At 52.1% G+C, this 22,422-nt stretch overlaps 5 protein-coding genes across 5 annotated transcripts; 4 read left to right on the plus strand and 1 right to left on the minus strand.

The window, feature by feature from the left end:
- Nucleotides 1-1,859: 1,859 nt before the first annotated feature.
- On the plus strand, nt 1,860-3,461 carry PG985_005820 (uncharacterized protein; the record flags this gene model as incomplete). The annotated part of the gene is made up of 6 exons (XM_066825589.1): nt 1,860-2,275; nt 2,473-2,834; nt 2,895-3,102; nt 3,153-3,161; nt 3,213-3,331; nt 3,424-3,461. The coding sequence occupies exons 2-6, from the start codon at nt 2,534-2,536 to the stop codon at nt 3,459-3,461; spliced, it is 675 nt and encodes a 224-aa protein (XP_066688749.1). The 5' UTR covers nt 1,860-2,275; nt 2,473-2,533.
- A 705-nt stretch (nt 3,462-4,166) lies between these two features.
- Nucleotides 4,167-4,802, plus strand: PG985_005821 (uncharacterized protein; the record flags this gene model as incomplete). The annotated part of the gene is made up of 1 exon (XM_066825590.1): nt 4,167-4,802. The coding sequence occupies one exon, from the start codon at nt 4,167-4,169 to the stop codon at nt 4,800-4,802; it is 636 nt and encodes a 211-aa protein (XP_066688750.1).
- Nucleotides 4,803-12,832: 8,030 nt separating this feature from the next.
- PG985_005822 (uncharacterized protein) lies at nt 12,833-13,324 on the minus strand (the record flags this gene model as incomplete). The annotated part of the gene is made up of 1 exon (XM_066825591.1): nt 12,833-13,324. One exon carries the CDS (start codon nt 13,322-13,324, stop codon nt 12,833-12,835), a length of 492 nt encoding a protein of 163 aa, XP_066688751.1.
- Nucleotides 13,325-15,063: 1,739 nt separating this feature from the next.
- PG985_005823 (uncharacterized protein) lies at nt 15,064-15,436 on the plus strand (the record flags this gene model as incomplete). The annotated part of the gene is made up of 2 exons (XM_066825592.1): nt 15,064-15,102; nt 15,152-15,436. The coding sequence occupies 2 exons, from the start codon at nt 15,064-15,066 to the stop codon at nt 15,434-15,436; spliced, it is 324 nt and encodes a 107-aa protein (XP_066688752.1).
- A 1,028-nt stretch (nt 15,437-16,464) lies between these two features.
- On the plus strand, nt 16,465-17,406 carry PG985_005824 (uncharacterized protein; the record flags this gene model as incomplete). The annotated part of the gene is made up of 1 exon (XM_066825593.1): nt 16,465-17,406. One exon carries the CDS (start codon nt 16,465-16,467, stop codon nt 17,404-17,406), a length of 942 nt encoding a protein of 313 aa, XP_066688753.1.
- Nucleotides 17,407-22,422: the final 5,016 nt, after the last annotated feature.

Here is a 22,422-nt window from a genome sequence, read left to right on the forward strand (position 1 = left end):
CTACTTCTATCTGTTGAGTCAATGTTATGCCCAGCCATCCACCGAACGTGCCTATGAGCAATACGTGCCGCTCAACTTGTAGAGAGCACATCATAATTCCCGTTCGGTGTACCATCCATGTCTGCATACGTGCATGTCAGGGAGTTTTCTCATTCAGTGGCCTTCTCCGCGTACCCACCAACGAACTAGGATTATCCAGCGTACGATCAAGACTATTCGGGAAACGGAATAGCCAGGAAGCAATTGTATTTGGAGACCATCATCCGGGAATGGGCTTTTGACATGCACAGTAATAAGCAAGCGAGGTTGTTGAATCTGTCCTTCCTGGGAGGCCCTGTCAAGACCCCTGAACGTGGCCGGGCTGAAATTCAATTCGCCGTAGTGATGACCAACGTCTCTATATCCACCTGGGCGCTTCTGGTATCCCACCCCGGGAACACACTTGACTTTATTAACGTGTTCCAGTAGATGCTGGCGATGCTGCCCGCGCTGAAATCCGACCCTGTTTAATATGGCCACATCCACCGATTCGCTCTAAGCGAGGCGTACGAGTGCTTGCAGTGGGTACAGTGTCGGTGGACCACTACCCCTTACCGCCCCGGGCCTGCCGGGCGTGATTTCATTCTTTCTAATGCATTATATAGTATACGGTTTTAAATGTACAGGCTCTTATGCTTCAAAGGGTGACATTCGCTTGCAATATTTGATACAGGTTGGTCACATGGACTCAGGAGGCCTTACTTTCGGCGAAGACCCCATTAACTGAGACAGTACTCAGGTCGGGGAACAGTGGTAACGAATGGGATGCAGATAGTGGCTGACGGTGGATGTTGTCTATTATTGAAGAAGTAGGATGTGACGCACAGCACACTCTCTATTAAAGTCGGGATAACTTGGAAAATATTCTTGCGATGGATGGCAAGAAATACATACCCAAAGATCCATCCAGGTTTTTATTCTTAGTATTTGCACTGGTCCGAGGCTATTCGTCTTGTTACCTGGCATAATCCCCTCCTGCCATGACCTTGCGATGTCCTAGGTCAAGCTGTGAGCTGGATACATTCGATCCCCACAGAAAGAAACACACTCTTGAACTTATCAAAGAATAAGGCCAAGGATTCCCTCGATATGGCCCGTACAGGTTCGGGACTGAATCAAGGACAGACCCCAGTGTGATGCAGACAAGGGTGTACCCGTTTCAATTACGTCTGGGGGATATACTTCGCTTGGACTTCCATTCCCTATTTCTTATTGAGTTTCGACTGGTTTTCATGCAGCCATCAACTCAACTAGCCATGGATGATCCCGCGCCGAACACTTCATATTAAGCGCAGGACATTAGAGTCTTATCCCGTAGCATCACTAGCCCCCTGCCAAACTGTTGGACACAAAGGCATATGATCTGCATCTTGTGACATGACACGACAAGTATCAGTCACCTATCCTGTTATACATTGCAGGGCAGATAAGCGGTACCTTTCAGGACTATGTCAGCGTAATGTGCCAAGTGCCCAATAGAAATTTGGACTTACATCTTCACATCTGGCCAAATCGCTACTAGGCAGGCATCTACACCAAGGCGAAGCTTGGAAAAGAGAGATATGGTCCTGACGATCGACATTCAGGCAAACGGGTGATACAATGAGATCAAGGACCTTCAAACATGAAGGCGACTGCATGCTACGTCACGATCAACAAATCTACCACTCTATTTTCAATGGGCGGGGCTTCTTTCCAATCAATCCCCCCCCAGCCTCCAGTAACGGCATCCGCCATTTATACCTTTCCATTCCCGTAGAAATGATCGCTGATATAGACCCGCTGCCACTGCCTGCATCGACTGATGAGTAGAGCCCAAGATGTCAGACAAGCAGTTGGATGAGGCAATCTCGAAGGCTTCTAGTAGCACTGTTTCGCTTTCCTATTACCATTCTGTCCCCTTCGATACACCAACTGCCTCGGTATCTCACGCTAGTGGGTTTATTGTCGATGCCAAACAGGGCTACATCTTGGCCAACAGGCATGTCGTTCAAACGATTGGTTTCAAAGGGGAAGCTACCTTCAGTAACAAGGAGGTTGTTGAAGTCACTCCCGCTTACCGAGATAACGCCCATGACTTTGCGTTTCTCAAGTTCAACCCAAAAGCCATCAGGCTTAGGATCTGTGTCGACGAACACGACGTTGCCCAATTTCTCATCATGGGATTTTGCGCGCATAGCGAGGAGCACGGTCAAGACCGGGTCTTCACCTATGGAGTTGCGCCGCCACAAGATTGGTCCGGAAGTCGGCCACACCGGATGCTGCTAGACGATATACAGGTTATTTCTATGGACGAAGGTCACATGCTAGGAGTACGTGGTTCATGGATAGACCGGATTACATCCTTGGAAGGGTCAATGCCTCGGGTTTTCCAAACCTCGAAGCATTTTGCCGGCAACCAGTGCGATCTTAAAGATGGCGACATTCTTCTAGACCTGGATGGACAGTTGGTAACCAAAATCCCCAATCTCGACCCACTCATTGGAAGCCAAGTATGGCTGCTACGATCAACCGCGACGGTCAAGAGCAAAAACTTGAGGTAGAAACCATCTTTGCTGCGGATACGGAAACGATCCGCGTCATCACTTGGAGTGGTGTTAACCTCCACGCACCACATCTTGCTGTATGCCAACGGGTGAAAGAGATTCTTAGCAGGGTTTATATTGCCTCTGTATTGTCTCGCCCACCCGCGCAACTATACGGACTGCCCCATGGGTGCTTCATTCCAGAGGCCAACAATGTACCAACTCTCGACCTCTCGGTCTTCAAAAGTGTCATTCAGAATGGTAGACCTGGTGTGTCTTAATCTTCTATTTATTCCAGTTATACGGATGCAGTACCTGATAACTCGGCAGTTCTCCGTATCAAGACAACAGAGTTTCACGGCAAGGAGTCGGTGAAACCCTTCAAGAGCGACAACCGTAACTTCCCACTCGAGAAGCGGATCAGGGGTGCGGATGGATGGCAGCACACTCGTACTATCCTCAACAACTCTTTCAACGACGGAGAAGAAGTTTACTTACAAATTCTCGATGAATCACTTTGGTTGTGTGAGAATGATGGGTATGACTCCAAATCGTATTAAATGGACCATTAACTAACCAAACCTACAGGTTCCTTCGGTTGGATCGTAAATGGTGTGATGTCGGGACGATATACTCCGGTCTACATAGGTGTCAAGAGATCAAAGGTCGAAAGATATTGGTATTCGACAAGGAGAAGACAGCGGAGCCAAGCCATAAAAAGAAGATGGCAGACTATCGTAGAGAGATACGATCGAGGATAGAGAATGGTACGTTGTTGTTGGGGTAAGTTGGTTGTACGGTTTTCTTAGGCATAGTCGTTCTTTTCAATATCACCATTACTAGTACGTCAAACGTCCAGGTCATACCGGTGACCAGCATCGCCCTTCCACAATCTGAGCTGGGGGCCCAAAATTCGCCGCTTTGCCGGTTTTGGCCTTGTACGCCTGTTCAGGCCCACGCTCCATTCTGGTAAACGCCAATTATGGTGTGCGCCAATACGACTTTTCGGCCTGCTCAGAACCAATCGCAGCCATTCCGACCCCAGATGCAATCCTCTAGATGCTGGTTTTCCAAGTGCATATACTGTAAAAGTCCGGCGCCTATCCCTTCCAAGTTTACTGCTGTTCACTAGCTTCATCATGTTAAGCGGCGGCGCCATCCGCAACTCTCTCTATCCTGAGGTCTATATCTGCTCTACCGCAGATTATGCATTTGTACGACAGGATGCGTATATACAGTACAGGCTCCTAATCCGAATGCAGAGCTGGGAGCAATATGCGTCTGACTGCGCTACGAAGAAGCGCGGTTCCGGTCTCACCCCTCTTGACCAAGCCAGCTATTACGATCACCCTGTTATTGCGTCGTTACTCGAGCTTCTCAGGCCAACCGACCTCCTATTTTTCAACGCCATAACGTTGCATTCTAATCAGATGCTACCTCTCGAAGGGCTGTAACATTCGAAGTGTGCCAGAGCGGTGGCGATGTCTAACGGGTTGGGGTCCGTTCAGTCTGCCATTCCGCAGAAGCAACACCGCCCGGTTCTGCATCGATCCAAATATAGGGAATATCAGCCGTCTCGTGCGCCAGTCATTTGCTCTTACTATGAAAGAAGATTTCAAGCGGTCCGATTCTGGCCAAGCTCGAGATTTTGCCGTGATGGGCAACGACCTGTCACTAAACTCGGTCTTCCAAGCTCTGCTAGTCTTCAAAAGTCTGATCTTGTATGGGCTCTCCACAAGACAGCGCCCGCACCAAGACTACTCGGACAGGAGGTGGATCTGCATCACCTTCAACCTGCGGATAGTGACGACGACGGACATGCTTGGGGAGCCAGCGCTGGAAGGGGTACACACTGACGGCGCCGATCACACCATGACGACGTTCCTGGGGAGCGATAACATGCAACCCAATAGCTGCGCCTCTGCCCTGCACACAATGGCGCAGGAGACCGGGATAGCACATAAAATTGCCCTCTCGGAGCATCGCGTGGCCGTCGTACAGCATCGTGACCTTCTCGATACGCTCCTCATCGCTGATAATGAGAGGAAATATAGCCTCTCACCACTCCTAGCCATGGAACCGAACAAACGAGCGACCCGGGACGTCCTCATCTTCTTCACGCGGAAGCCGGCCACGAAGGGCCACACGTGCGAGTATACGGACTCGAAGGCAACAAATCAAGGGTTACCCATGGAAATACCTCTTTTATGGCCTGATTCAAATCCCTGTGCTCCTTAGCACTCATTTTCTGCCGGCCTAACAACACTTATTTGTTTCACCATAGCTTAATCACATCGTCATCTTCACGTCCGGTACCAACACATGTACGCAAGGTTGACATAAATTTAGTGTCTCCACCATCATTGCATTGAACCATGTTTTCAATGTGTAAAACTGAAGTCGTCCTATGGTTCGCGACTTTGAGGCAAGCTACAGTAGTACTCCCAAGGGCGTGAATGTTCTAGACACTCGTATGAAAGGGGTGACGAAGCAGTATAAGTTGCAATAGGAAGGCAGCCCTGCCAACGAAGATGGTTGCGTACACGAGAAGTTGATCAGTGAGCATCTACTACAGGAGGAAACGCAGCCTGGAATGGCGAAGGCTGTGTAACCTGGATCCTGGTTGTTTGATAAACGGTATCTGGACTATCTCCTTGAATGAAACGCGTAGCTATGTCTCTACTGTCTCCCACTCCTGGTGCAGCCGTTTCTCGCTTCGTATGCTCCCGACGAGAACGGTGCGACTTAGTGCACCATAGCGAACCAGTAAGGACCAGGATGATAAGCGACGGCTTAAATATGGACTTTCCAAGTCCACTACTGATCTGCTGCAATTTGAATTTGTGGGCTTTTTTTTTTTTTTTTTTGAATCAAGTTTATTGTCCGTATGCAGCTATCTAGCTATGACAGACATGAATTCGAACCTAGCCCTGATGAGGGCTTACTCCTCAACACAGAGGAGAGTATAGAAACCTTGGTATATATGCCACCGCTCCGACGATAATGATCCTGAGTCATTATCAAGTATATTTTAAGGAGTACGTTTGTAGCCTTAGTACGGCTTAGTCGTTTCGTTATGTGACAACAATTGTCGTCGAGTCGTTGCGTTGTTTTGTGGAGTTTTATGGCGTCCACAGGCCACGTTATGGCTGTTATCGACTGCCACAAGCCGGGTCGGACCGCAGCAGGATTCGAACCTACTTGCATTCGTCGCCCACCAAGCTGTTTGGAAGCCGATGTTTGACTGATGCACTGCCAGACGCTTGACCACTGCGCCATGCGGGCCATTTGTCGGCTTGAGTCGCTGTATTAAACGTACGTTCAAACACAGTTTCCAAAAGGCAGGATCTTTGGCATGATGGTGGCATGTTCCCGCGCAACTTTTCAACCTGCAATCGGGGTATATGCCTTTAGACAACGTACGAAATAGAGTCGAGTTTTCATGAATGCTCAGAACTGCGTCAAGGGTTTACTTACTATGGCTTGCATTTTGCATATGCTCATGTATCCCAGAGTCCAATACAAATTACCTACAGTGTTACCGGTGCCGATCTATTCCATCTTGAGCTGTTCTGGGACGACCCTGACCGGATCCTCCACACGATGTACAGTACTTAATAGAGCAGTCTCCCAAAAGTACTGATGGACAGATCCGCGAGGTATGTCGCCCATCCAAGAACCAATCTAGGCACAAAGACTTCTGCACGGATCCTCGACCCTCCATGAAGTACCCACACAAATCCTTGCAGGGGTCTGCATTTCAGCTGCAGCATGACCAGACCTTGGCTTGACGACCAATCTAATCAGCAAGAAGCCCTAAACCCTGTCAAAAGAGGAACCATGTAGTCTGTAGTGTTTTGACCCCGGTATACTTGTCCAGTTACAGCCAGCACCTCATCGTCAATCCAGGGACTGACTTGACTGAACTGAACTCCGTCTTTCATTTCTTTTTTTTCTCAAATTTGAAAAGCAACATGTTTGTCCAGATGCCTCTCTATCCAAGGTAGGGGGTTCCCCAGATGGCCTATATGGACATCCTCTGCATAATTGGTTGGATAGAGGGCCTCAGTAAGATGACGCCGCTATTTAGTTGGCGGTGGTTAATGAGTAGGAAGCAGGGCATGATTGTATTCCCTTTGTCTTCTTTTTTTTCTCTTACACCTGCCATATCGCCTGTCTGACCGCCCTAAAGGTTTGTCGTTCCTCAGGGTCCATATCCGTATCCTTCTTGCCCATCTCTATTCCCTTGCACGCTGCCGGCTGGTTCGGCCAAGACGACGTGAACGAATCGGACGTTTGAACTCGAAAAAGAGAAGAAAGTCAAAACGAAGGAGAATAAGAAGCAGCAGCAGCAGCAGCAGCAGCAACAGGAGCAGAAAAAGAAAAGCTGGACGACAGCTGCCCCTTCGCTCGACCACGCAGCAACCACTTCTTTTTAGTCTTGTGCAACCCTATGACGTAACAATGGCCCGTCCCTAGCTCGACCGCAACGCAGCAACCCACAGCCGTGGCGTCCAGCCATAACCGTCGCCAGGCCACGTACAGTTAGCCCTTTCTCTGGCGAGCTCCTACACCCGGAACAAACCTTCAACACATATGTGCTTCACCTCTTTATATACATCATCCAACGTGTTAACACTCACTTGGAGTCCACCTGAGCAACTGCGTCGATCCCTTAGCGAGTCCCTCTTCTCTCTCCCTCTCCCTCCCTCTCTCTTTCCATTCTCTTTATCTGCCGTCACTCCATCGGACCCAGGATATAGACCGAGAGACAGACACAGCTTATACATAAGGTAGCTGCTGGGTCGGACGCGCTGGACCTCCCGCCCTCTAGAACTGGACCCCGTCAATAACGATCACGCTTTATACATACACAGACCCAGGAACCCAAGACCAGTTTACCGGGCCCAGGTGCATCATCTTACCAGATTCAGATAATCATTGGCTCCCGCTTTCCCCTCTGGTCTTGCCTCAGATATAACAGTTGATCTAGAAGTGGACACCCTGCTGCGTTGCCGTATCACGTATCGAGTTGTGCCGCGTCCAGCTGCATCTTTGCCACACAGGCTTCTCGAATTGGATGCTGACTCCCTCTGTGGTCGCATCGAAACAAAGTCTGGCTCGCGGATCCGCATCCGTCTTAACGGACTCGATTGGCCCGCCTCTCCTCGCTTCACTCTCTCTCCATCTCCTGCTTCTTCCCTAATAACAAAACGACCCGAACAAATCCATCAGCCTGTTGGACGGATATTTAGTCGCCAGGTCAGCCATAACTGATCCCATCATCTTGTCCTTGCCAGAGGGCAGAAACCTTGGTCCGGCCCCCTTTCAAGGAGAGGACCATCGGACCAACCAGCCGAAGCTAGCGACCTGGCCGGTAGATTCCCCGTCGACCAATCCTGAGGAGCCTAACTTTATTTTATTCAATTGTTATTCTGTTCCATTAGAGAGAGGAGAGTCGGATGAAGAGACGGCGGTCGTCCAACGCGACAATGGAGGACCGTGCAGAGATGGATGAAGATCGTGGTGGACGCGCCAAACTCTATCGCGACGTCGGTCAAACGAACGAAGCGGGCGAAGCCCAGCGCCAAAGCACGAGAGGCGCTACTCTCGAATAAAAGCGACAATGCACCGGAGACAAGCTCGAGCAACAATGTGACCATCGGGCCGGAGATGCTGCAGCGCGTCTACGAGCTCGTGGCCAGCTCCCAGAACGAGATCCAAGACTCCCGTAGCGAGATCCGAGATCTGAAAGAGATCATCACCAACCAGCAGGCAGTCATCCAGCGGCTCGCCACCGAGCTTCAAAATGTCACCCAACAATTAAAAGAACTCAAGAACGGCGCGGCCCTCGCCGGAAGCGCCCAGACGAGCCCTCAGGCCTCCTACGCGCAAGTCGCACGCGCCCCCGACGAGCCAGCCGAGCAACGTACGCACGCTTACCTCGATGAAAACGACGCCCTCCACGTTCACTGATACCTTGTACTGCACGATTGACACCTCCCGGATGGAGGACGATAAACGGGCGGCTGTGACCGCCGGAACGGTTCAAGCCGCGATTGAGAAGGAGATACGAGCGACGGGAGAACAGAAGGACTGGCGATGCCGTGCCGTGACCATGGACCCAAGGAAGCCCCAACGCATCAAGATCGTCTGCCGAGATGAGACCGAGCACCGACTAGTCAAGCAAGCCGCCGAGAAGACGAACGCGTCAGGAGCTCGCGTCCTGCGAGATGAACTATACCCAATTAAGGTTGACAGTGTCAGGCGCACAGCAGTCCTCAACGAAAACGACGAGATCCGAGACGGAGTGGCCGAGGCATTTGGGCAAGAGAACGAGACGACAGTCGCCAAGGTGGCATGGCTGAGCCGGAAGGACAACGGGAAGACATACGGTTCCATGGTCGTTTACCTGACGAAGGCGGCGAGGCGCGGAAGTTCCTCGAGGAGGGCTTTTTCCACGCCGGAGGCGAGTCGGGCTACACGAGGGCATTCGAGCGACGAGAGCGGCCGGAACAGTGTTACAACTGCCAGCAGGTGGGGCACAAGCCATTTCAGTGCAAGAATGCTCAGACTTGTGGGCGATGCGCGAAGCAGGGGCACAGCCACCACGGCTGCGAGGCAGCCGTCCTGAAGTGCGTCCCGTGCGGAGGACCACACGAGTCGTTTAACCGACACTGTCCGAAGCTGTACCCATCGAACCATGACTAGACCATTCCGCATTATTCAAAACAACGTGAGGAAGCAAGGACCCGTACACGACAGCCTCATCAACGACGAGGATATACAGCACGCGACAGTGATCTCGATTCAAGAGCCTCACGCGAGGGTGGCTCAGGGGCGGCTTCTGACGACACCCATGGTACACCATAGGTGGGTCAAGATGGTCCCATCAGTTCGGAGAGACGGGAGGTGGCCGATCCGGAGCATGCTCTGGGTCAGCAAGGAAGTGGTAGCGGAATAGGTCCCGGTGGAGTCCCCAGACATGGCCGCGGCAATCGTGCGTCTGCCGGAACATGCGGTCTTCGTAGCGTCCGTATACGTCCCCGGGGAAGATCCTCCGGCGGTCCAAGAGGCGTGCAGGAAGCTGCGCACTGCGATCGAGGTAGTGAGAAGGAGGACGGGGACAGCAGTAGAGGTGATTATCACGGGGGACTTTAACCGGCATGACCATCTCTGGGGTGGAGAGGAGGTGCGACTAGAGAAACAAGGAGAGGCGGATCCGATTATTCATCTTATGGCCGAATTCGGCCTCAGCAGTCTGCTCCCGAGGGGCACGAAAACGTGGAGTGGCGGAGCCTACAGTACGACCATCGACCTCGTCCTAGCATCGGAAGAGATAAAAGATTCTCTCGTCAAGTGCAGGGTGCTCGACACGGAACATGGATCGGACCACTGGACCATCGAGACGGTCTTCGAGACGGCCACACCCGCCCCAAGGGGTCAAGAACGACTGCTCTTCAAGAACGCCCCGTGGAAGGATATCAACGTCAGGATCGCAGCGGCATTGGCGACGATGCTCACGGGCGGCACGGTCCAAGAACAGACGGACCGGCTGATGGGAGTCGTCCTGGAAGCAGTGTACGCACTGACACTTAAAGCCAAGCCATCGCCGTACACTCTTATCTTCAAGGGGAGGTGTTGGGATGTCCTGATGGCAAGATGCGTAGGGTTCTTACCCATCCTGGTCCGATTGCCAGGTGCGGTCGAGGGCTTTCGGGCTCAGTGCACTGAATTCTTGAAGTATCCCGTTTTTGCAAAATTGCCCACTATCCAGTGGCTTCATTGTAGTATCATGCCTCAAGGTCTAGGAATCTCGTTTTCATTCTCTTCTGGCTAGTTAAGCTCCCTAATGAGGGCAGCCACACGCCTTAAGGCAATGATAAAGTGCCCAACAGAGCAGTGGAGCCATCCCGCATAGACAACATAGACTTAATCCACAAGGAGTAGTGCATTGCCACTCACACCCCTTAAACACATTCCCAAACCCTGCCTAGAACTCCACTCACATAATCCCTCCGGCGTTCATAGAGAGATGGTTGATGAGAGGCTGCAGCTCGCCGAGCTCTGCTCGGAACTCCATATCCCATGTGGCTCATGTCCTAGTGTCATAAGCATATTGCTACGGTGATTAGAGGGGTAATATTACCCATACGTCGTTCCATACCGCTCATATAGAGATGAGGGAATAGAAAAGATTGTTGATGTCCTAGGACCGTCCGTAACGTGGAAAGGGTCCCGTTAAGTTAAGTGATCTCGTCGTTTTGTTATGCTAACCTCCTGGGTTTGATAATCCGATGAAATGGTTTTGATATATCCTTTCATTTCCATCGTGCCGGCGCTTATGCCCTGTTATCACTAGCCCTTTTCCTGTTGGAGAAGAAATTGCAAGGCGACACGATGTTACTTACGACGAAAGTGTGATGGGCCGGACCAGCATACCACTTCATCAACACACAGTCAATGGACCAGTCAGGGACTTCCACCCCTGACAAGGCCTGAGGATTCGTCCGTTGGCGCTGGGCAGCAAATGCGGTCAGGCAAGGGAGGTTCAAAACTCATCCTTCTGTCATATAATCAAAGATCCTTGTTGTTAGGTGACGCTGAGTCGCATTGAAAGTGGCCTGGCCAGATCGCCCAGGTGCAGTATGGGAACTTGGTGCAGGGCTATACTTTAACAGCGCGACGCGCGACATCAGAGCGTAGCCTGTCCGTTCACACCACGTAGTGCAGATGCATCGTCGATGGGATATGCACTCGTTGGAGCAAAGATGTAGTTTTGATGTGTGGGCCCACTGGCGCGTCAAGCCCGTGCCATAGCAAGCCATGTAAGCGAACATGGCAGCGTTCTCCGTTTCTTGATATCGCGACTCGGGGTTAACGACCCGGACCAGACTATAGCCATCGACAACCGCCTTTTGGACCAGCTAACTTCGCTTACGAGGCAGACTCCCTCTTCGTGACATCTAATGGACTATCAGATCACATTCTACCCAACCCCGGTACGCTCAGTGGATTCGGTAGATTAGTCATTAACTGTTTTGTCTCGTATGTAAAAGAGGAGCCAGAGTTACCAGCGGTGGGGGACCGGTCGATCTACATCCTTCATACGGGGGTGACCGGGTGGATGTATGCGCCCTGCAACCCCCCTGGTCCTACTCACGCTAAAGTGAAAGCTTCTATGGTGCTTTTTGGATGCTAAAGTGAAAGTTTCTATGGATACCCGGACTGGCAACTACCAGTTCGACATGTTGCTCTAAGAAACCAGTCAAAATTCGAAGGGTGCAGAAATACGATAGCTATGGTACGAATGATCAGTGCAAAAGCTCCTAAATCAACCACCCTATTCATTTTAGGTCACCGTCACAATCGTTTTCTGTAACTGTTCTTGGGATAATGACATGTTGCTGCCAGAGTGCCCTTCTCCTTTGTCGCCCACGAGACCTGGCTGGAAAGGGCCCGTGTGTGCGCGTCCGACGCCTATCGCCTGATCCAACTTTTTGAGACACTCATTCAGCTTTGCATTCTGTAATTCAGATTAGCTGGATGTAAAATACTCAGAGTCGCTACTTCTGACGAGTCGGCTTTCGGCCGAGTGCGTGAGACACTCTTCGCCAATTCCCGCCACAACCCTGAACTGCTGAGCGCAATTAATCGATGTCATCGTCCCTCCATGGAGGTTTACTCTCAACAGCATGCCACGTCGCTTGGGGCCTGACCACCATCGGCGGACACTCCTCATTGAGACGAGTTACCCGGCAAAGGCTGTTAGATGGTGGCCGGGATGCTCTGATGAGGATTAGCTAACCCAGCACAGCAGGGGTTATTGATGAAGCAACGCTGGCATGCACGTAGTGAGGACGACGCTCCAACCTCATTCGCTTAAAACTGTCTACTGCCAACGCCGAATCTGTCGACTTCACCAGGGCTTAGCGACATGACATGGGTGACAGTTTGGGAAGACAGCGGTATATCTCCCTGGAGCACAGCCTGCAGGCTTCACTTCCTTGCGGGGCGCGTTTGCTCACACAGAATAGAGAATAACGGTCTATTGTTGGCTCCGCATTTGTTATACGTCACGTCACAGCAGGCAAAGATGGCTTGACGCACACTAGTAAACGCAGGAGGCCTTGGCTTGCACGCAGACATTCACAAGAAAATCGATCTACCTTGTGTATATTGAAAAGATTAGAGCGAATGACTGTGTGAGGGAGTATGCTAGCCAGTAAGGCAGAAAATACGCGCTTAACGGCTGGTATGAGTTTCGTCTACTCCACGATGCTATCCCGTCGCTTTGGGCTTCGACCCCGACCGGACTTCCTGCGATCACCCACCCTTATCCTTTCCGTGCATAATCGTCCACTCCGCGTTCGGAGCTTCAGCTTCCACTCCTTGAGTAGCTCCGCCATGTCCACCAAATTGCTATCAGGCTCGAAGGTCGGCTCCCACTGGACCCTATAGTGAGTCGCACCGTCCAAAACTTCTTCTCTGATGATGGTACCCAGCCACTGATCACACCGTTGCAGCACCACATGGCTTTCCAAGACAGAATCACGGTTGGGAGCAACCAAATTGTCCATCTCGTCCCGCCACATTTGTAGCAGTGTTGTGCTTACTTCCGTTTCAGGTACTAAAGTGGGTTTCCAGCTGATCAAATAGTACGTCTTCTCGCCGACGACTTCTTCTTCCAGGATTTCCTGAGCCTCCCATTCCTCGGGAAGCTGGAAGTTGGTTTCCCGTGTCTTTGATGTCTTTGACATAGTTGAGTTAGTATCTTGGGAGTATAATGGGTTATGTCTTCCCGTTGGTGTGGGCATTGGCAAATTTAGTGAGCGGAGTGGCAAGGAAGATTGCATCGAGCCCATGTGTGACTTGTACGTTACGGTGAGTTAATATATATTTCATAGAGTAGGTGTGGAGGGGGTAGCTGAGATGTAGTATCTACAGGCGATTGCTTATGTAGTCTGGGTGTACCGCACTCAATGGACTAAGGATTCATGGCGCACTTCATGCCGGGCAATAAGATATAATACCCATGTAATGACAACAAAATTACATCTGATATGGTGCAGATAGACAGATATGGACAGTTTATTCATCGGCCTGGCCCTTGCTCAGCTCATTGAAAACTCCAGAACTAGTGTTGGTATATCCAGCTCAGGGGCATCGAGCACTACGAGAAAAGGGGCGTCACGTACGTGCTCGCACGGATCATCAGATCACGGTATCCTCGACCTGGTGGCCCAGCCCCTTAGATAGAGAGAATAATAAGAATGAATACACCAGCATAAGCACCAGAACCAACTGTACGATCGTACGAGAGCCCATTCAACAACTAGCGTAGTTCGGCTCTTCCGTCGCGGTCGTAGGATCAGGCCCTGATAACCTTCTGACGCAACACAATTCAAGACGCATACCTTCTTCCGGCTTGCGCTCGAATCGTTTCTGACACACCCCAGTTCCTTTCCAGAACGGCTCCATTAATTACTCTTGATCGGGCTAAATTTGGCACGCTATGTGCGTTTTAGGCTTGAGTTGATAAAGCCTCCTATTTCAAGGTAGTAGGGATGCGAGCTATATAAAGCCCACAATGCCAGAACTTAAAGGGACAGATCTACTACACTGGTGAATAGACCTTAGGAAACGGCCACCATACGGATGGGCCTTGAGTGTGATACGATTGTCCCTGGGCCAAGAAGGGTTGAACTTCAGAGTTGTATAAAGGGGCGAAGCAAGGCAGAAACCATGGACCGGTACTGCGCGAGCTTTCTTCGTATATAAAAAGGTCGCCAGCTACTCGCAGTGTTCGTCATGACATACCTCCTTTGATCATATCATCCGTATACTGGCATCTTGCATCCGCTATCAATACTGTACACGCCTGACCTGACTGTGCGGATACTTGGACGACCTCTCACTCTCCTTGCCACTTTCTATCTTCCTTCTGGCTACTCACGCAATGGGTACTTTGCACGTCTTCATAGTTTCAACGGCATTTTCCCTGATCTTCATCATAGGGGGTATCAACATCCTCTGCACCCTCGCCAACACAAATCCAGCAGCCGCTGCATCGTCGCGCGGCTTAAAGACGGCAGCTATTCACACGCTATGTCACCTACGCCAGGGACAAATAGATGGCACGGTACAACAATGGAAGTTAGCCTTGAAGAAAGCAGGCGTGGACCGGTCCGAAATCCGAACAAATAAACCCTCTAAACAATATTGGAGCTGTTATTCTACGCCCGACACTAGGGAATGGAGGTATGAAGACAAGGAGGAACGCAAGGGCCCAGGAAATAACATAACTGGCAATCAAAAATTTCGAGAGAAGGTGCAACAAGAAGAAGAGCAACGAAAGGCAGCGGAGGAGGAATGACGAAAAGTGGCGGAGGAAATACGGAAAGCGCGGGAGAGCGCTCGTGAGAGACTTCCTCTCGCCCAAGTGGAAAGGGAGCAGAAATCAGCTGCCGAATGGACAGAAGCCTTGAGTAGATACCGCATGCGCTGGGCTGAGATCAAATCCGGACATCCAGGCCAGGTTCGTTTGTCCAATCGCCGTCTTACCTGCTCTCTAACAAAACTTTTAGAAAATGACGGGGAGAAATATTCCTTGGCCGGTCAAATCCGGCCTGTTGCCAGACGTGAATAGAGACAGCGTTTCTGAATTTGTTAAGAAAGCAATGAGCAGCGAAGATACGGCTGAGAAGAAGTTCATACTGATCAATGCAGAGACTAAAAAGTGGCACACTGATAAGGTTATGCAGCACTTTGGAAGGGACATTGTCGAAGGGGAAGTGCATGAGGAGCTGGCTACTGTTGCGAAGGTGATGATTGAGTTGAGGCAGGAGGCATCCCGACAAAGACAGCGCTAGACGGACACTTACCTAGATACGGATGAGCTTCGGGCTGCCGTAATTATATTAGACCAGACTTAGAAGATCTTGACGGCTAGTTAGGTTTACGCATGCTTTATGGATTGGCCCTGGTGCTTGGAAGCATATTGATAGGTACGAAATCGTATTTGCCTTGCTGCAGTCGGCCGTGGCGACTCTGGTAAATTCAGCCAGGCCAGGCCGGCATGACGAACAACCGCACTTTCCTGCCAATCATCCTCTAGGTATTTTGGAAGTCAACTTGGTACCGTGTGTCTAGTCCCCATTTCTGTCTTCTTCGAGAGTGTGACCACGCGAGATTCATATCTCTTGGTACGTAACATAGCAGCCTGCCGACACCGCCTAAGGCTCCTAAATCTATCAGTAGCAACGTTGCCATCGCATGACCATCTTCATTCTAGAACCGTTGGGTCAATCGAACCAAGCCTCTCAAACTTAGATTCTCTTACGAAGCCACCGAACTAAACGCTCCTGCTTAAAGACCGCCAATGTTTAAGCAGGTCCAAGCTACCGTCTCTCGGACAGAACACGATGTGGTCCTCCGCTTCAAGCAGAAGTTGGGGAGGGACCAAAAAGCGGAAATTAGCCAATGTCTCTGTAGAAATTTGATTCACTAAGAGCTCTCGGACTTGGCATTCGGCTTTTGACATCGCACTGGAATCCCGTCGTATTGCTGCTGAGGTCTCGTCCAACGACGTAATCATATTATCTTCGGGCGAGAGGCTGTGATTGGCAAGGCCTCTCTGCCGGCTGTATATTTTCACCGAGGCTAGACGTCCTCTATCCTTGATACAGGCTCTCATGATCTGCGTACACTAACCTGGCTCAAGTATGAGGCCTGCATCACCCCCCGCCCTGCAGGATTCCGTTGCCTAAGCCACATAGGCACCGCTGGGTATAAGTAGGGCACTGTCTCTTCTAGTCTGTCCCGTGTTGTTGGGACATCTTCCCACTTGAATTTTATAGGAAATATTCCTTTATCACTCGCCAGTCACACGAAGCTGACCATGGATCACTGCTTACTACCACACGATATTTTCGCCGTCATCGCACGCCAGGCCGACGAAGATGCAGTACGCGGGCTATTGCTTACTTGCCGCGATTTGTACGAGTTACTCGTTCCGCTATTCTATAGGCGAGCTGTCCAGGACTACCCGCATCTATGTGAGAGGATCATCACAGCAATTCGCTTTGATGGTGACGAAGAAGCGATCATTCGCTCCCTCAAGAGGGCTGAACGAGCCAGCGCAAGGTTCGACTTGTTTGAAGAGACAGACATTGAAGACCCCAGCCCGACGTTTGTGCGTTCAGGGTGGCCAACTCGTGCTTTGAACCATCAGTCGATCTATTGTTCGCTGATGGGGCTCGCCGCTTTTTGCGGCTATAAGGACGTGATTTCTTTCCTACACCAACGAGGCCTCTCTGTCGATGCAGTCAAAGCCTCTGGGGCATCCTCAGGTACTAAACTACGCTCATCACCGCCGTTGTTTATTGCGCTTGCAAGAGGACATCACGAAGTGGCAAGGCACCTGCTTGGCCTAGGAGCGTCCCCAGCCCTAAGCCAAGAAGCCGTGGACCAACGAACGGCCCTTCATCTTGCCGCTGCCTTGCCCTACCCCGATATCATTGAACGCATTGTGCAGATGGGTGCAGCTATCAACAGCAGAGACGAAAACGGTGATACCGCTTTTGTATATGCCGTCGCGTCACGCACATCGACCAGGGAGATCATTGCGTTGCTCGACAAGCTAGGTGCGGATGTCAACCATATGACTTCCTTTCGAGGACTAGATACCAGTCTTCTAGGCTTGGCTTGCGCGCTAGAACATTGGGAGCTGGCGGACGAGCTCCTAGACCGTGAGGCTGACGCCAATGGCGGTACCCGTGAGTGGCAAGTTCGGCCTTTAGAGGTAGCATGTGGCGTATGGGTGCCTGAACAGACGACCTAGGCTCGTCAGTTACGCCGCGCGCTCGTGACTAAGCTCCTTCAGCGTGGGGCCAACCCTAATATACAGAGGGGTTACAACAGCTCTGGGCCATCGTTGCTTGGCTGGCTTATGGGGAACGGATCCGAATGGGAAGCTGAGTGTCTACTCCACTGTTCCCAGATCAACATTGAGCAGGTGGATGGTTTAGGCATGACGCCTATTGCGCATGCTCTTTCCACGCACCATGGTAGACCAGCACTCGCGAAGCTGCTGCTCGACAAAGGAGCGCAGCCTCCAGATTTCGAACTTGAGGATATTCGGCTTGTCGCTCAGAGAGTTCGCAAGGGAGTTCGCAAGGACAGGCGCAATAGAGAGACGCTATTGAGACAATATCCCAACATCCAGGAACTTTGTGCACTGCTTCTCGAATACTACACAAACCGTTCGCTGGAAGGGCATCATCATCATGCCACGATAACTTGGCTTCGCCAATTCTGTGTGAGAATGGTTGAATGGTCGCTATTCGACGATACCCGTTCAGCCCGCGCATGGTTGTCGATGCCCGCACGGCAGTCGAGCCCTGTCGCTCCCCAGATCAGCCGACTGAAGGTGTTGGCAGAGTCGGCCGTGATGGAAAGTCGCGAGGGAAGTCATGGCAAGCGAGAGGCAAGCCAGGCCTTGTATGGTGAGAACAAACGGAAGAGATATGCATGACTACGCAGCACTTGAAGATCTCGATAAGCTAGCACGGAATGTGCTACGTAGTATGGGGGAAACCGTACGACCTGCCGTAGAATTGTTGGTAGAATATCGGAAATGAAGCTTTACTACCTGTATTGAAGGTTGATTATTTTGACTGTGACCATTGAATGGAAGTCATTGTCGCTCGGCCCACGTGCCAAAAGCGCATGGAGGTTGGAGGGAAGTCGAAGAAGCAAGTTAAGGGGGTGGCTGGTCTCGTCAGCCACAGGAGAAAGCCGCTGCGCTTTGTGGGGGCGGGATTCTAGTGTAATGGCAGACAGCTCGAAAACTAATTGAGTAGCGAGGAAAGGGCGATTTTTCGGAAACGCGCCGACGACATGCACATCGTACGCCTGACGACCAACGACATGAGCCGAAATCCGACATGCATGGCAGCGAGCGCAACAGATGCGGGGACAAGCTCCCGAATTGGTCATGACAGCATGACAACCGACTGCTACCAAAATACAAGCCCAAGGCAACCGTCACTCCTGCGTATCAAGAGAGACGACAGCACTGCGACCACAATTGATATTCACTGTTTCGAACGAGCATCGAACCCGAAGCAAGCACGCCGGCACACAGTGGCTCCTTGAGGCCAACGAGGCTACCTAGTCCTCTAAGACCAGCACGAGAGGCATGCCACGACCGACCTGCACGCATCATCGCGCAATAGACGCACCCCACCGACGATTCTCTGCCCGACAGCCGAGCAGCACTACGCGATCCATGAGGAAAGAGTCGACGATGTGGCAAAGGCCAGTGCATTGGCTAGAAGCGAAACACCTACGATCGGCATGTACAACAGCAGTTTCGACAATCAGCCGCGTGCCAGGCGAGACCGAGCCACGGCCGAGCGACGCGATCGAGCGGCCAAGTCGAAGCCATCCATTTCGAAGCCCAGGCGGACGCCAGCGACGACGCGAATGCCGCTGCTGGCATAGACAGCGACGCGGATGCCGAGTATGAAACCGATCCCGAGTATGTTGCAGCAGTTCCCGCTGCCGCGGCGGAGCCTCTGTCTGTCTACGACGTCATCCCCGACGAGGATGGCGGGACTGTCATTCCCCACAGTCCCATGAGACAGAAGGGTCCGAGGCAGCTGTCTTCGCCGCGAAGGCCGCAAGGTAAGCATGATTCTCGTCTATTGACTACATAGTCGACTGACCGTCGACGCTCATCATACAGCAGGCACTCCAGGTTCGCAACCGACGGTGGAGCGGCAGCCCGGCCGTACCGAGCCCAGCTCCACGACGAACACTACACCAATCGCCGCGACGAGTGCGGGAGCCCAGCCAACACCCACAATATACCTCGACCACGGCGCGATGGATGCGTCGCTGCAGAGAGCTGTACGTTGGAACGGCCGGGTGGCGGCTAGAAGGCCCTTGGCGCCGATTATGACGGCACAACCACGACAATGCTCTCCCAGAATGGTGGGAAACGGTGCAAAGCTGTCGCAGGCAGGCCCTCCAAGAGGATCTGTGCAGAATGGGGCGAGTCACGCGCCAGACTACTACAAGGACTATAGACGCAAGCTGCAGCGGGACACCTTGGCAAAGAAGATGGTGGGAATGCTGGAGGATCTTCGAATGAGTCTCAGTGGCATGCAGTTCGGGTGACGACGTGGCACATGTTAATGCGTCAAATATCACACGGCAACTCTGTGTATGCTTATGTTGAAGCATGTTTTCAGCTCTAGTTCAGTACAGTAACCAACAATCTAACGCTACTGTCGTCTCTTCTGCGCTCCCGTGATCCCTTTGTCCTAGCCTCCACGGCGATTCTGGTGGGAAGAGATTGCACACGACGTACGGCCGGCGCACTTCCCATTCAACTCGGGGGGAGTTGGGAACATCCCTGCAGCGGATGGAAAGAAAGGCATTTCCAAGGATCCCTCCAGATAGCTGTCCTTAGTGTCTACTGGCTTGAAGTTAATTACTTCGTTTTCTGGGGTAGTTCCTCCTATCACGTTCTTGCGATGGATCTAGATGCGAGGTGTGGGCTGGATTCATCGATCGTTCCAGTCCTAATTTCAACACCGACCCCAACATTCCTACATTAAGATGTACTCGAGGCTCGTCTTTTCATGACTCCGTCCCCATGCATCCATGGAGGCATCGTGCGGCCCCCAGCTCTTGGCTAAATTCATGGCCGGCCCTTGGGAAAAGCTCAAAGCAAGAGACGCTGTCTGAGCAGGATATCCAGCGGAGGGGCTCCCACATCGAGGCTGAGAGCCCCGAGGTCCTTCTATAGCGGGGCCGCCTGCATCCGTTCTTTGTGCCAAGATCGTCGGGGGCATATTCGGCATCTCTGCTGAGGAATCCTCAGCGTCCCCGTCTTGGTCATGCAACCGCTCCTTTTCCTGGTGCGAGCCGATGGTATCCCCATTGCTCAAGCTAGACGTATCGGATTCAGGATTTAGGGAGAACTCTGCACTTCTGTCGCTTATACCCTCCTCCCTGCTGCCTGGCCGGCACCGATCCGGTTCCAGTGCCGTGGGCTGCGAGGCACCGGCCATTGCTACCATGCCAGTTCCTATCGCTGCGTCTGCAACTTCAAAGCCATTGGCGTCACCAGCCACCGCATCGCACATTGGAGAGTCGAGACGCCCATTGCATCCCATCGACAATTCTGCCGCCGATCCTTCGGCAACTCCATCGCGGGGCGGATGAGTGGTCTGCGCTCCCTGTTGCACGGCAGAGGATCCACCAATATTGTCCTGCGTCGACGGTGGGCGACCCGTCAAACTTGCCATGGGTTGCGGGCTCGGATGGCCTGCTCCTTCACTGTGTCGCCTCTGGGATCGCAGCAGTGGACCTGCCGAGCCTCGCCCCGTATTTCTGGCATGACTTGATTTGAAAGACGGCTTCTGCACTGGCCTCGACGTGCGGAAGACTCGAGCCCGTTGTGTCACGCGAGCCTGGCGGCCGCGCAGGCTCTTGACCTAGTATGCTCAGTCAGTGCGGGACATGCCCCAAGGAGCGAATACACTTACCACCTGGTCGAGATCGGGGATTCTCTGGCCGCCGGGAACGTACATGGCCATTTCCATCCGGGCATGGACAATGTTCCAGTACATTGTTAAACTGAACACGTTGCACATCTCTCCAAGCGCCAGCACCTTTCGCTGTAGGGATTCCCCAGACTTCCGTGTTTTGTCTGTCTCCCGCTTGTTGTGCATGTAACGTCTGCTCGGCGCGAGTTGAGACGCCAACTTGGCGTTTGGTGGCAACTCCACTTGCAGTGGTTCTTTCTCTCGTGCAGGCTCCATCACTTCCTCGGTCACATCCTCGGTCACTTTCCCCGGCACTGCGTGAGGTCCTGGTTGTCGTGGAGATGGCGGTCGGGGTCGAGGTTCCGGTGGCGGCCGTGGCAGGCACACCTCGACTCCCTCCATCCTCGCCATCGTTGCGGACACGAGCTCTTCCAGCATCTGTTCCTTGGCCATGCACAGTTCCTGCATGATCTCGCTCTTCATGTTTTGTAACTCATCACGGCTACGGCTCTTCTCCCACTGGTATAACCGCAAGTCTTCTTGAAAACCCTCGAGCTTTTGCATCAATATCGCGCTGATTTCCTCGGTTGCGTCGAGAACGTGTCGGGCTTCATCATGTTGCGGAAGGCGTGGCCGTGGCGCCCGAGGCTCGGGACTGACGCACACCTCTTCCTCGCTAGCATCGTATTCGTAACAGCTGTCGGCCATGCCGTAGACTGCCATGGATCGCATCTACTTGCTTCTGGATGGTGATTTCGGGTGTGTAGAACGAGGGTGATGAGTCTGATTGCCTTGAACCGGACGAGGCCCTGCGTTTGGGCTTTATAATCAGCGTAAAGTATACGCAGCATAGGGCATTGTCGGCGTGCGTGCCAGCTCAAAATCGACCCTTGAAATCATTTGAGCCGCTTTGCGCGCTCGGCAGCGCAATTGCCATGCTTCGTAACTGGACGCTCGTACTTCATCTCTGTCTGGGTTGCGTGGCGTAATCAGGGATGCTTTGGAGAACGTGTAGGTCGAGGCAGTTTGGACGCGGCGAAATTTGTTGTGGGGTTGGTTGCCATTGGCGGCCGTTGCCTCAGCGCTAGCTTAGGAGGCGCTGAGTCGAAATCGGCTCCCTTGATTTAATACCTATTAGCGGCTGTTGTGACCCTGAAGAAGTCGAATTGCTCGGCTCCTCTTGTTCTTTTAGCGTTGGAATTTTGAATTTGTATCTTCCGATTCTCATAGGAAGCCCTCATCACCGCGCCGCTTGGCTTAAGGTCTTTCCTAGCAATATATTACGTAGCTGCACATGG

This window comes from Apiospora marii (genome assembly GCF_038362585.1).
Source record: "Apiospora marii strain CBS 49790 chromosome Unknown utg000003l_segment0_segment0, whole genome shotgun sequence".
In the NCBI taxonomy this organism is placed as follows: Eukaryota; Fungi; Ascomycota; class Sordariomycetes; order Amphisphaeriales; family Apiosporaceae; genus Apiospora; species Apiospora marii.